Source organism: Chenopodium quinoa, unplaced genomic scaffold (assembly GCF_001683475.1).
Source record: "Chenopodium quinoa cultivar QQ74 unplaced genomic scaffold, ASM168347v1, whole genome shotgun sequence".
Classification (NCBI taxonomy): Eukaryota; Viridiplantae; Streptophyta; class Magnoliopsida; order Caryophyllales; family Amaranthaceae; genus Chenopodium; species Chenopodium quinoa.
This window is the reverse complement of record NW_018745483.1, coordinates 6016-20925: the sequence shown is the minus strand read 5'-3', so window position 1 is coordinate 20925 and position 14910 is coordinate 6016. Positions and strand designations below refer to the sequence as shown.

Sequence of the window (14910 nt, the reverse complement as noted above, 5' to 3'; positions counted from 1 at the left end):
CCGTAGGATTAAGGTAATTTAGACGGTTAAGATTAAAACACGTATTTTTCCTCATACCCCCTACGGCCCTACCACCCGATCAAAATTTTCTCTCTCCTCTAACTTTCTCTCTCTTCGTGCTCATCTCATTCTCTTTTGCAAACCCCCAAAAATCTCCATAGAAATTGCAATTTGAAGGATTTTCGACTCAGGTATTTTTTTTTTCGATTTTGTTCAAATTTCCATGAACTTAGCATGTTGTTCAAGTAGATTTTGCGATTTTTTGGTTTGCTTTTTGCGATTTTATGTTTTCCGATTTTTTGATTTGATTTTGCGTTTTTTTTTTTCGATTTTGTTCAAATTTCCATGAACTTAGCATGTTGTTCAAGTACATTTTGCGATTTATTGTTTTGATTTTTGCGATTTTATGTTTTCCGACTATTTGATTTGATTTTGCGATTTCGTGATTTGATATTTGCGTTTTTATGTTTTTTTAGTTCGATTTTTCGATGATTTTTTCGATTTTAATGGTTTTTCTGTTTTCGATTTTTATGGTTTTTGATTTGTTTTTGATATTTCGTGAGTTGATATTTGCGTTTTTTTTAAAATGTCTGCTAAATGCTCGATTTCGTTAGTAAGCGAAATTATAGCTATGAATATGAATGTCCAGTATTTCTTAAAATCACTGTTTTTTTTCTTGTTGATGGATATGTATCTGGTATTTGTTGTTGATGGATATGTGTGATAACACTCTTCCGTCAATGTTATTTAATGGCTTGAAATCGACTTTGAGTTTGATGAGTAGTGAGTCTGAGTCATCTTTTGGATTACCAATGGACACAATACGAGTGACCGGGATTGCTGTACATGTTGCCTTGATTTGGTGGCTATTGTTGTCATTGAGAGGAGAAGCCATGTTTGTATGAAGATTTTGTTGCATATGGTGGTATGGATGGTGGCTATTGTTGTCATATGGTGGTATGAAGATTAATGAGCAAGCATAGCTTGAACAACTTGGCATTACTTATTCTGCTTGCATCAATTAGTCATGTCTAAAAACAAATCTGGCTTATTCTCTATGTTCTATTTTTTCTTATTTTTCTGGATCTATAGTTCGAATTTAGTGTTCGATTTTTGCTGATTTTTTCGATAGCGGCTAGCCTGGCTAACCTAAAAGAACAATGCATATAGTACTTCGTAGAGTAAATAAAAACTGTAAAAGTATAAAACCCTCTCCCACTACACCAAAAATGTGGGCTCTGACCCTCTAAGTCCTTACAGTACTTAGTATTACATAATCTATTAATTTAGTAGGATTTGGTTTTTAGCTATAAAATGGACAAAATAACAGAGAAGCCTGAGAAGATGAAATTACATTTACATGGGATTTGATTTAATAATGTAAAACATTTGTCAGATGTCAGACTGAAGATTAATTAGTTCTGAAAGGTTTTGCAGAACAATCAGATATAGTGTACAATATAAAATTCTGTCATGCCCAATTCACAAACTTTTTTTCAAAATTGGTGATGTTGGTGCGATTGCCCCTGTTTGTAGGGGTTGTAGTGTGGTGGTTGATTTATGCAGCAGCAGCTAATTGGTTAGGGGTTGTTGGTAGTGAACTTGTGATTGCAGGGCTGAAAATAAACTTTAGAACATAGGTAGAAAAATTTGGAACATAGGAAAAAAATATAACATAGGTTGAAATAATTTAGAACATGGGCTGAAAATAAACTCAATCAAACCTTATCATGTTTCTGTTTCATTTGTCTTTTAAATTTCTAGTTTACTCATTCTATTTTGGGTTTTTCACTCTCCAGCATGTTCTAAACTCTTTTTTAGCATGTTCTAAACTATTTTTCAGCATATTTTAAATTATTCCTATGTTCAAAAATATAATAATAATGTTGGAATGTTACTAATGTTTTTTATTTCTTAAAATTGCAGCAAAATGCAAGGCCAAAATGAAGCAAAATCAGAAGGAGGAGTTACTAATATACAAGAAGAAGAAATTACTTATGTAAGAAAAAGGTAACTAAACTAATGTTCTAAACTTTACCTATTATGTTTTAAATTTTGTTCTAAAGTTTTCCAATATGTTCTAAAGTTTTCCCTTAAGTTCTAAAGATTTGTATTATGTTCTAAAGTTTTCCATTATGTTCTAAAGTTTTCCATTATGTTCTAAAATTTTCTCTTATGTTCTGAAGATTTGTATTATGTTCTAATATGTATCCATTATAGTTTATGTTCATCTTATCCCTTTATATTTGCACTCTATTTAATGTTAGTTGTATTCTAATTATTTTTAATTGTTTTTAAAGGAAAGTTGAAAACGTTGAAGCGGAAGTAATTGATAGATCGGAATTTGAGAAGCATATTGAAAGTAAAAGTGTTGCTATAAGACATAGAAAACTTCCAACAAGGCTTCAACCACCTCGAAAATTGCAAAAAAAAAAGGAAAGAAGAGAAAAAAGATCAAAAAGAAGAAGAGGGTAATAATGTAGAGGATGATGACAAGAATAATGATAGTAAAGATGATGGTGAGGATGATAATAAGGGTGATGTAAAGATGAAAGAGAAAGATGAAAAAAGGAGATGGAAGATGATAGTGAGGAGGAACAAAAAATCAATAAAAAAAATCAAACTCAGGTAATAATACTCTTTAATCTTTACAATCTTTATTTTTATGTTCTAAAGTGCACGCTTATGTTCTAATTTTGCTTATCTATGTTCTAATTATGTTTATCTATTCATGGTGAGGATGTGAAGAAGAAGAAAAGAAAGATTGAAAAAGAAGAAGATGGTGAGGATGTCCAAGTAGTAGAAGCTAATGAGCAAGATAAACTAGTTAAGAGGCAACCTTATCAAAGAGTACCTCCTACTCAATTCATGAAGATGTGTTGATAAATCTTTCGGAAAAAACAAAAGCAAGCTATTGGAACATTGGTTTTGGAGGCTTTTTGGAATTGGATTTACCAATCCATATTAATTCTACGTAAGTAGTAGAATGTTATGTTCTAAAATCATATTCTAAAATCATAAGTATTATCAATGTTATGTTCAAAATTATGATTTGTCATGTTTGAATTGCTATACACTAATGTTCTAAATTATAAGATTATGTTCTAAATTAGTTATGCTCTAAATTTTGTGCATATGTTCTAAATAATATGATTATGTTCGAAATTAGCTATGTTCTAAATTATGTGCATATGTTCTAAATTGTATGATTATGTTCTACATTATGTGCATATGTTCTAAATAATATGATTATGTTGTAAATTACTTATGTTTTAAAGTTACTTCTTGTATTCTAAAATTATGAACTCTCATGTTTGAATTGCTATACACTAATGTTCTAAATTAATTTTTTGTTATGTTCTAATGTATGTTTATTATGTTCTAAAATAGATTTTTATTATATAATGTTCTAAATTATGTTCAAAAGTTTAAATATTATACTAAATGTTTTAATCTTCTATTTTCTAAAGATTGACTATTATATTCTAAATATAGCTGTATTGTGCTTTAAATCTTACATTTTTCATTATAATTCTAGGTTGACAGAAAACTTGGTTACGAATTTTGACACGGAGAGATGTTGTTTGATGTTACCAAAGAGGAAAACAAGAAATCTTTTTGGAGGCAATTGATGTTCATTTGGCTTATGGGTTGCCATTGGGAGGCAAAAGGATTGAGCAACCAAATGATGAGTCAAATCTGAAATGGAGCAAGTTTCTAAAAGCTTGGAGAAGCAAGTTTGGCCTCAAAAAAGTATGATGATATAATGTGGTTATGTTTTAAATTTTATGTTCTAAAGTATGAATTTTATGTTATAAATTGTATGTTTTAAAGTGCTTTGCTTATGTTCTAAAGTGTTTTTTGCTTTAAAATAGATCTATTATCTCCATAGGTTTTAATTTATATTTTTTTTACCTCTAAAAGGGAAGTCCAACCAACAAGAGATTGATTGACAGAATTCAAGAATTGAAGAAGGAAAAATCAGTTTCTGATGAATTTCTTTGGAACTTTGTGGTATGTGTTGTCAATTGTTGCATTCGATCAACAAACAACCCACAACTATACATTAAATTCTTGTATAGTTGTATGGATGTAAAGAAAATTGCTGAATTGGATTGGTGCACATTTGTGATTGAGCACTTGAAAGATTCTGTAAGTGTATGGAAGAAGGGAAATTCTTACTTTACAGGTCCTTTACCTTTTCTAATGGTAAGTTTTAAATTCTTACCATTATGTATATATATTATTCTTGTTATGTTGAAAATGTGTGAAAAATATTCTAATTAATTCTTAACATGTACTAAATAGGTATTCTATTTTGATCGTCTACAAAGAGGAGGGTTAGAAAAACCAAGAAAATGTCCACTAATTTCGGTGTGGACAAAGGAAAGGATTCAAGTGAGATATAAGTTTGAAAAAGATCATGGATTTGGATATGGAAAACTCTTGGAAAGAATGGAATCAATTTGGTATGATATTTGTATATGTTTATGTTTAAACACTACACTTTATGTTGTTGTTTTCTAAATTTTATAATTTATATACTAGAAGCACCAAAAGGAAAAAAGAAAACAACCAAAACAAAAGGAAAAAAGAGAAGAGAATGGAAAAAAATCATCAATAGGTTCTAGTTCTACAACTTCTCGAAATGACATGATGGTATGATTTAGTTATATTGTAAATTATATTTATGCTCCATTTAATCCTTTTCTGTTAAATTATCCATGTTATGTCCTTTATGTTCTAAAATATTTTTTGTGTTCTAATGAAGGGCTTTTTGAGCAAATTTGGAGATTTGGCAAAAACACTTGCCTCGAATGTTAAAAGATGTATGGCATGTTAGAACAAGCAAAAGATCTTTTTGTTGAGGAAGAAACAACAGGAAAAATGCAACATCTCATAGACAACATATGGTGCAAGTACACAACAAAGGTATTATAATTATGTTCTAAAGTATTTTCTGGTTGTGTTCTAAAGTATTTTCAGCTTATGTTCTAAAGTATAATAAATTTATATAAATATTATGCATATTATGTTCTAAATTATAATTTCTTATTTTATAGACATTCGTGAACCAAGAAGAAAAGAAAAGCCCTTCTATACTCAGCCAAGATCAACATGTCTTCGATGAACCGGCATTTATTGAAGAATTGGATATGGTTATGGATAAGGCATGGAAGAAATTCGAGGAAACAAGGTCACCAAAGTCACCGACAGTTGGTAATTTCACATGTACATGCTTAATTTCCAAATTATACTTATGTTCTATATTAGATGCTTATGTTTTAAAGTACTTTTTATGTTCTAAAACATGCGCTTAAATCACATGCTTATGTTCTAAATTATATGATTATGTTCTAAATTAGTTATGTTCTAAATTAGTTATGTACTAAATTAGTTATGTTCTAATTGTTAAGCAGATTTGAGATCAAAGGAAGAGGAAAAAGATAAGAACAAAGAAGAGAAAATGAAGAGAATAAAGACAAAAACTTGTTGATTCCCTCACCAGTAGTTGGTAATTTCACATTATTTTCAAATTCATTTTTTATGTACTAATATTTACTAGATATGTTCTAATATTACTTCTTATGCTCTAAATTTTTTCTGGTTATGCTTTAAAGTTAATTCTTAATTTTTTATATTCTAACTATTTCTAGGTTGTCTCCTAATTGTATATATTTCTTATGTTCTAAAGTTACTTTTTTATTTTCTAATTATTTTTTTGCTATTTGCTATAATACTTAATTTTTATGGTGTAATTGCTATGAAGATTTGGATCAAAAGAAGAAGAAAAAGAGCAGTACAGAAAAGAGAGAAACGAGGAGGAAAAAATTGAGAAGAAAGAGAAAAGAATGAGGAGTCACCAAAAACCCCAATTCCTCCAAAAAAGAAGCAACCTTTTGATATAACTCCTCCAAGTTTCAAGTTATTGACCCCCTCACCAGCAGTTGGTAGTTTTACATTATTTTCAAACTTTTTTCTTTTGAAATAATATTACTAGATTTGTTTTAAAATTACTTCTTATGTTATAAATTTTTTCTGTTATGTTCTAAATTATTTCTGATGTTCTAAATTTTTTCTAAATCAGATGCTTATGTTTTAAACTACTTCTTATGTTCTAAATTATGTGCATATGCTCTAAATTATATGATTATGTGCTAAATTATGTGCATATGCTCTAATAATATATTATGTTCTAAATTATGTGCATATGTTCTAAATAATATGATTATGTTCTAAATTAAGTTATGCTCTAAATTATGTGCATATTTTCTAAATAATATGATTATGTTTGAAATTAGTTATGCTCTAAATTATGTGCATATGTTCTAAATTGTATGATTATGTTCTAAATTATTGCATATGTTCTAAATAATATAATTATGTTGTAAATTAGTTATGTTCTAAAGTTACTTCTTGTGTTCTAAATTTTTCTGGTTATATTCTATTATTTCTAATGTTCTAAAATTTTTTCCAACTATTTCTATTTGTGTCCTTATTGTTTCTACTTATGGTTTGATGTCCCAGAAAATCAAGAAGATAATGAAGCAGAACTCACTTACGAAGAAGTGACAGCAAATGTTCTAAATTGTGCTTTTCTAAATCCAGATCATCCACCTACATTGGATGAAGAGGAGAAGCAAGAAGAGGAAAAAGAGGAGAAGAAAGAAGAGGAAAAAAGAGGAGAAGAAAGAAGAAAAGGAGAAAGAAAAAGAAGAGAAAAAAAGAAGAGAAGCAAGAGGAGAAGAAAGAAGAAAAGGGAAGAAGAAAGAGGAGGAAAAAAAGAGATCCAAGAGGAGAAGAGAGAAGAAAAGGGGAAGAAGAAAAAGGAGGAAAAAGGAGATCCAAGAGGAGAAGAGAGAAGAAAAGGGGAAGAAGAAAAAGGAGGAAAAAGAGGAGAATCAAGAGGAGAAGAAAGAAAATGAAGGAAGCAAGAATGAAGAGAAGAACAAAGAAGAAAAAAAATGAGAACAAGAAAGGGTAATCATTTTGTAAACTTTAAAACAAATGTTGGTTATGTTTAGTTAAATTTAATTTAGAACTTGGTAATAATAAATTTTGGTTTGATTTGGTTATGGTTTTTGTTATCAATAAATTTTCGTTTGATTTAGTTATGTTTTGTTATCTATGTGATATTTTTAATTGAATTAAGTAGGAAACAAGGAGAAGAAAAAAGGAGAAGAAAAAGACACGGAAAAAAAGAGGAAAGGATAAGCTTCCAATGTACTTGCGTTCACCTTTCATGGTTGAACATGAAAAACTTTCAAGAATGTGGACAATAGAAAGGTAGCTGAGTATGCGTTTGCTCAAGGAGATAATAAGTAAGACTTTAAAACTTTAAAATTATATGCTTATGTTCTAAGCTATATGCTTATGTTCTAAGCTATATGCTTATGATCTAAGCTATAAATTTATGTTCTAAACTTCATTCTTATGTTCTAAACTGCGTGTTCTAAGCTACGAGATTATGTTATAAAGTACATGTGTAAAACTATATGCTTATGTTCTAAAATAAGGTACTTATGTTCTAAACTATATTCTTATGTTTTAAATTATGTGTTTATGTTCTAAACTACATGCTTATGTTCTAAACTACATGCTTATGTTCTGATTTTATTGTTTCTGATTTTAGGGAGCTTTTGTATGCTGATAACATGGGACAACGATTACGAGAGATGAATTCATAGTCTCATAGAAGATAAGCACATGTTGAACAATGTTGTGGATGCTTATGTTTGCCTATTGAATTTTGAAAATAAAAGACGTGGTGTAGACAAGAAGAGTAGATTTCTTTTTCAGTACTGAATGCTATGTATGTTTTCGAACTTAAAATTATAACTATGTTCTAAGAGTAGATTCTTTTTGTTCTCATATAGATTATACTATGCACCTATTTCTAATTACTTATGTTTTAATTTCTTTTTCTTTTTCAGCTCATACGTTGTACAGAAAAATACTTCAAATCAAATGAAAGGCAAGATGATAGAATGAAGGCTTTGTTTGATAGAATGCAACAAGAAATGACAACGACCGAAGTAACAAGCTTCAAAAGCATTCAATTGGTAATTTGGTATCTTATTATGTTGTACTTTTTTCTTATTATATGTTCTAATTATTGGTTTTGTTTATGTTCTAATTATTTTTATCTATGTTTTAAAGTATCTACTTATGTTCTAAACTACTTATTTATCTTCTAAACTACTTACTTATGTTCTAAACTACATGTTATAAAAATTATATGCTTGTGTTCTAATCTATATGCTTATGTTCTAAAATGCATGCTTATGTTTTAATTTTGCTTATCTATGTTCTAATTCTGTTTATCTATTAGGTTTTCTTCCCGGTCGTTTTACTAGATCACTACTATTTGCTGTGTGTCAACTTTGTGGAAGAACATTTGATTTGATTGACAACAGATTTCTTCCACCAAATATTCCTTTTCACAATAAATATGGAAATTACCATAGATTAATGGTAAGACATTCAAGTTTACATTTTTTTAATTATACTTTTGTTCTAACTTTTGCCTTATATGTTCTACAGTTTTTCTTTATGTTCTAAAGTTTACCTTATATGTTCTAAAGTTTATCCAATTTTTCAGTTGAATGCATTTGCTGATTTCGTTCACTCAATTGACTCAAATATAAAGAGTGACTTTGTATCCTCCTTCAAAACAAGAAACTTGAGTATGTCATGGAAGAGCAATAAGAACAAACATGATTGTGAGTGTTCCTGTTGAAGCACATGGAAACATATGAAGGAGAATCTGTAAAACAATGGAATTCGGACTAGAATTAGACAATGTAAGTTTAAAACATAAGATACATGTTTTAAATTAGTTTCGTTTATGGTTTTGGTGTTATGGTTTTAGTGTTGTGGTTTGGTTTGGTTATTGTTTAGATATATTATGGTTTATTATATTATTTATACTTATATGCTAAATTATATTCATGTTCTAAATTATATGCTTATGTTCTAAAGTATTTCTGTTTATGTTCTAAAAGTTACTCTTTTTTTTTTTTTTTGCAATTTGACCAAATGTTTATGTTTATGTTCTAAAAGTTACTCTTTTTTTTTTTTTTTTTTTTTGCAGTTTGACCAAATGAAAAAATTAAGAGTGGAGTATTGTGGGAAGATAATAACAGCAGAAGTAAATGAAGAACGGAACAAAGTGATTAGGAGATCAAAAAAAGTGGTCAAAGGAGAACAAAATGGATATATGATTGTTAAGATCTTAAGTTTATATTTGTAGAGAGATATTTGCAAAGAATATAACAGTAATTTTTTATGTTCTATGTATTTACCTTTACAAGAAATATATTGTTGAATCATATTAAATGCTAAAATTTTAATATAAAATATATCATATAAACTTATATGCTAAATTATATTCATGTTCTAAATTATATGGGTATGTTCTAAAGTATTTTTGATTATGTTTTAATAATTATATGCTTATAAAGTTAGGATATTAGAATATATTATTATATATTAATTTTGACTTAAAACTTAAAGTGTAGAACATTAGAACATAAGAAAATTAAAAAAAAGTAACAAGAAATGACAACAGCCAAAGTAACAAGATTCCAAAGCATTCAATTGGTAACTTGATTCTAATTATATCTTATTATGTTGTACTTTTTTCTTATTACATGTCCAAATTATTGATTTTGCTAATCTTCTAATTATTTTTATCTATGTTCTAAAGTATTTGCTTATGTTCTAAACTGGCTGCTTCTAATCCATTACTTTTGCTTTATTTTTCCTTTTGAATACAATGCATACACTCTTTAGTGCATATCTAAGAAGGCATATGTAAATCAATGTTAAGAAACTTGAATAAATAAAAGTTGATTAAAGCAAGATTCAACTAAATGTTGTTTAATAAAGGTATCTAAAATGCTTGTACTATCATTACTCGTAGTTCAAATTGACTTAATAAAACAACTTATAATTACGAAAAGGGGAAGATGAAAAGACAGGAGATGTTATAAAACATTATAATCAACTTTAATTAACATAAAAATTGATAAGAAAAACACTAGTAGAGATACTCTGAATAATAATTGGACAAAAAAGAAATAAAAATATATTGTTTCTAAAAGTAAATAAATTGAGTTCTTATATTTTAAGAATTACATGAATAATATTTTACGTGCTAGTAAATGAGATATTGTTTCTAAATATATAACATCTCATGCAACTGGATTAATAGTATATTCACCAACCTGTAAAGAAAAAAAAAATAAAACAATATTAGAACATAAGCACATAATTTAGCATTAAAAAATGTTATAACATGCCATTTCTATTAGTTTAGAACACATGATATTATATAGAGTAAAAACTTTAGAACATTTAAAGAAACCTTTAAAACATATAAAGAAAACTTTAGAACATATAAAGAAAATATTTTGAACATAAAGAGAAAAGTTAAAATATAAGGAAAACTTTAGAACAAAATGAATAACTTTATATTCTAAACATTAGAGCATATTAAATTACACTAAAACAGAAAGAATAAACATTTAGAACATAGAGAAAACACTTTAGAACATAGAAAAGTAACTTTAGAACAAAGAGAAAACACTTTAGAACATATTGAATTACTTTAGAACATATATGAATAACTTTATGTTCTAAACTTGCTTAAAACATAATTACTTTAGAACAAAATAAATATAAGAAAATTAAAAATAAAGTTTACTTACAATATCACTTGACTTTTCCAGGGCAATTACGACTATCATGATAACCAAGCTCCCCACATGCTCTACATAATCTCTTCTTCTTTTGACTTTGTTCAATAGACTTTTCTCTGTCACTCTTCATTCTTTTGTCACTATTTGGAACATGAACCTCATTTGGAACATGACATCATTTGGAACATGGACATCATTTGGAACATTTACCTGATTTGGAACATGAACCTGATTTGGAACATGGACATCATTTGGAACATTGACCTGATTTGGAACATGAACCCCCGTGCCTTTGTTCTTCGAAATTTTAGGAGGTTTGATTAAAACATTAGAAGGTAGACTAGCTCCAATAAGCATTTCAATGTCTTTAACTTTGCTCGAAAGATTGTTGCTTCCATTTGTTTTCTTCTGTTCCAAATCTACCCTCATGGCTCGAAGTTTTTTGACAAGATCACTAAGATCATATTCATTGTTTTGCACTAAACTCACACAAGCATGAATTTCAGACCACAAATCATTTAATAACATTTTCTTATCTACTGCATTAATACATTCCTCCAACACATTACCCTCTAAATCAAAAATGGGCTTCTTATAAGCCATTGTACACCATCTATTTAGAATGTAGGCCTTGGGAATTTTTTCTAACATCCTTGCCTTCCACACCCAAATCATATGCCTACAAGGCACACCATCACGTTCAAATTTTTTACAAAAACACTTGGTATCAAAGGTAGTTGGATCAAAAACAACATCAAAAGTCCTCCTTCTAGTTCCTTCCCTCAAATTGAAAATGTAAAGCTCATTGTCCTTCTTCATCTCCTCAACACCACAATTAAAACATCCAATTTCAAGCTCATATTGAAATTCATAGAAAATTGTTGTTGTAAACAATTCAGAAGCATCTTTCTCTAAAGGAATTGGAGTCTTACACTCCGGACGCTTATTCTTCGAATCATTATCCATTTTATTTTGAGTGTGCCTTTGAGCATTCAATGCACATTCAAACCTATAGAAAATAGAAATTAACTTTAAAACATAGAAGATAATTGTAGAACATAGAGTGAATTACATTAGAACATATAAATATACATGACATGTTTATTATGATCTAAATATTATTAAAACATAAAGAGAAAAAGAAAACATAAAAGAGAATTATAAAATAAATAGTAAAACTATAAAGCATAAAAAGAAAACTTTAGAGCATACAAGGAAAACTTTAGAACATAAAGAGTAACTTTAGAACATATATAGACAATTACTTATTACCTCATGTAGAACTCAATCAAAGTGAGATGGGGATTTGTGAACATAGTGAAAAAATTATTTTCACTTTCTGATCTAGATGTGGTTCTCATAATGCCACCCAAAAATAAATCTCTGAAATACGCTGGAATCCACATATCACGTATGTTGTACATGTATGCCAACCATTCATGATCGTTCAAATGGAATTCTGAAATAACTTTGTTCCACTTTTCTTCAAATTCTGCCGGCTCAATCTCTAAATGCCAAACACATGAACACAGTTTTTCAAGAAATCAGTGTCTTGGGCAATCGCCCGACCTACTTTTTCAGGCACCTTTTTCATAATATGCCACATACAAAACCTATGTTCTGTAGTTTGAAAAACATTACGAACAACAACTTTCATTGCAGGTCTTGATCGGTAATCAAACACACAGGCTCGTTATTTCCCATTGCTTTAAGAAAAGTTTTGAAAACCCATTCAAAAGATGATATATCCTCATGAGCTACAAAAGAATCCGCAAAAGTAACACATTTTTTATGATGATCAACTCCAGTAAATGGACCAAAGATCATATTATATCTGTAACATACACAAATTATTTATGCAGAAAATAGAGGTAAACTTTAGAACATAGAGGTAAATTGTAGAACATAGAGGTATACTTTAGAACATAGAGGTATACTTTAGAACATTAAGGATAAACTTTAGAGGATAGTAATTTACTTTAATTATTAAACTTGCAGTAATATAGTTGTTTTAAAACATAATGAATTACTCTAAAACATAAACACTAAACTAAAAATATACAGTAAAGCTTTAAAAACTTATAAGTAAACTTTAGAACATATAGACATAATGTTTAGAACATGATGGATATTAGTTTAGAACACAAAGAATAAAGTGTAAAACACAAAAGCATAATGTTTAAAGCATAAAAGCATGATGGATATATTTTAAAGCATAAGGTAGAACATTAGCAATATATGTTTAGAACATAAGGCATACATAGTTTAGAACATAAAGAATATTTGTTTAGAACATCAAAACATGATGGATATTTGTTTAGGAACACAAGGCATGATATTTAGAATATAAGAACATATGTTTAAAAAATTAATATGTAAAAGTAAAATATTAATTACATTATGAAAGAAATTTATATTTAAAACATCACCTGTTTGTTTTGAATGTGGTATCAAAAGAAACCATATCACCAAAAAGTGCATAATTTTTTCGACAGATTGGATCAGCCCATAAAGCTCTACAAAGTCTATCTTCTTCATCAACATCATAGGAAAAAAAAAATGCACTCCAAAGCACTTTCTTATTTTGAAAATTATCCACAAACATTTGGGCATCTGATCCATCAATATAAGCCTTCAAATCTCTATAAAAATTTTTGAAATCTTGTTTAGATGCACCAACATTATCATGTGATCCAGCTAATTCTTTCATCATAGTATAAGACCTCACAGGACCAACATTTACCTGTTAGAAAAAAAAAAATATTACTAAGATTAAGAATTAACTTTAGAACATAGTAAATCAAAACAAAAAAAAACATTATTTAGTACATAAAAATAAATCACCTTTGAATTATCAACAATCAACTTTTTATGCATAATATGCATTTTTCTATTATCCTTCTGAAATTTTGCACAACTTGGAGTATATAAAAGATGATTATGTTCTTCTTTGAAATGAGTTACAACATACTTTCCAGCATCATATCTCATACATATGTGAGCATTGCATCCTACACGAGTGACTAAACGTTTCCTAGTAATATGAACTTTTCCTTCTTCATAAACTGTTTGTTGAGCAATAGGTTTTCTTATTGCCCTAAAACCTTCCTTATTGCAAACTCCATATTGAAAAGCAATTATATCTTTGTTATTCTTCTTCCTTTTAGTAGTAGATTTCCTAGAAGTAAACCCAGCGGCATTTGCATATGCTTTATAAAAACTAAGACCCTCTTCAGGATCTTTAAATATCATACCCAAACTGGGTTTTAACTCCTTGGGAACATTGGAATCCATTCCTTAGTGGTACCACCAGGCTAAATGATCCAACAACCTCTGGAGTACGATAAAATATCACCAACTGCATTAGAACATGAAAGTAAACATTAGAACATACAATGAAAGTCATAGAATATGAAGAAAACATTAGCACATAATAAAAAACTTTATAATATAAAGAGAAAGATACATAGAAAACTTTAGAACATACAGAGAAAACTTTAGAACATCAAGGATAACCTTTAGAACATAGTAAATTAGGACATACTTATAACATATTGCTTTAGAACATAGTGAATTACTTTATAACATACATAATAAAATTTAGAATAAAGTAAAAAAATTAAACTAAAAGGTTAACTTTAGAACATACAATGAAAGTAAACATTAGAACATAAAAAGTAAAATTTAAAACTAGAAGGTAAACTTTAGAACATAGAATGAAAGTTTTAGAATATAAAGATAAAGTAGGATTCCCTACTCCCTATGTCAGATTGATGGGGCCATGCTTTGGTGATTCCAGTGGCAGTGACATGCATCAACTATCCCTATGTCAGATTGCTAGGATAAAAGTAGCATTCCCAACTCCCAAGCCCCCAATGCCCAGCTCCAAGACGAGCCTTGAGGTTGTTGTGGCATTATCCAATAATGATCGATATTGTTTACCCACAGTTTACTTTGAATCATTACAAATTATTTAAAATGATTAGATATTTTTTATTTATCAAATTAATTAACTTCCTCAATAATGATCAATATTGTTTACCCACACGTACTACTTTTTATAATCCTTCATCAACCACTCTTTCATACTCCGATGTATTCTGCATTCTAAAAGGAGTTCAATAGGCAACGGAACATGGCATTTGCACTTATCATTCGATGGGAACATATAGAGAAAACTTTAGAACATTACCGATAAACTTTAGAA

At 28.7% G+C, this 14910-nt stretch overlaps 2 protein-coding genes and 2 long non-coding RNA genes across 5 annotated transcripts; 3 read left to right on the top strand and 1 right to left on the bottom strand.

The window, feature by feature from the left end:
* Positions 1 to 12: 12 nt before the first annotated feature.
* LOC110715203 lies at positions 13 to 2434 on the top strand. Its single transcript, XR_002510257.1, has 3 exons — positions 13 to 191; positions 1927 to 2010; positions 2301 to 2434. It is a non-coding gene; the product is annotated as an uncharacterized LOC110715203 (long non-coding RNA).
* A 2175-nt stretch (positions 2435 to 4609) lies between these two features.
* LOC110715202 lies at positions 4610 to 5694 on the top strand. Of its 2 annotated transcripts, none has more exons than XM_021893773.1 (4): positions 4610 to 4659; positions 4772 to 4932; positions 5064 to 5220; positions 5421 to 5694. In XM_021893773.1, exons 2-4 carry the CDS (start codon positions 4828 to 4830, stop codon positions 5495 to 5497), a joined length of 339 nt encoding a protein of 112 aa, XP_021749465.1. In that variant the 5' UTR covers positions 4610 to 4659; positions 4772 to 4827; the 3' UTR covers positions 5498 to 5694. The 2 variants fall into 2 exon arrangements, with proteins under 2 accessions (XP_021749465.1, XP_021749464.1); XM_021893772.1 differs by having other exon boundaries at positions 5418 to 5694.
* A 2095-nt stretch (positions 5695 to 7789) lies between these two features.
* Positions 7790 to 8394, top strand: LOC110715201. The gene is made up of 3 exons (XR_002510256.1): positions 7790 to 7813; positions 7935 to 8063; positions 8333 to 8394. It is a non-coding gene; the product is annotated as an uncharacterized LOC110715201 (long non-coding RNA).
* A 2502-nt stretch (positions 8395 to 10896) lies between these two features.
* On the bottom strand, positions 10897 to 13997 carry LOC110715200 (protein FAR1-RELATED SEQUENCE 5-like). Its single transcript, XM_021893771.1, has 6 exons — positions 13548 to 13997; positions 13133 to 13446; positions 12390 to 12537; positions 11976 to 12208; positions 11045 to 11712; positions 10897 to 10931 (listed from the first exon to the last, which is right to left on the bottom strand). Exons 1-6 carry the CDS (start codon positions 13995 to 13997, stop codon positions 10897 to 10899), a joined length of 1848 nt encoding a protein of 615 aa, XP_021749463.1.
* Positions 13998 to 14910: the final 913 nt, after the last annotated feature.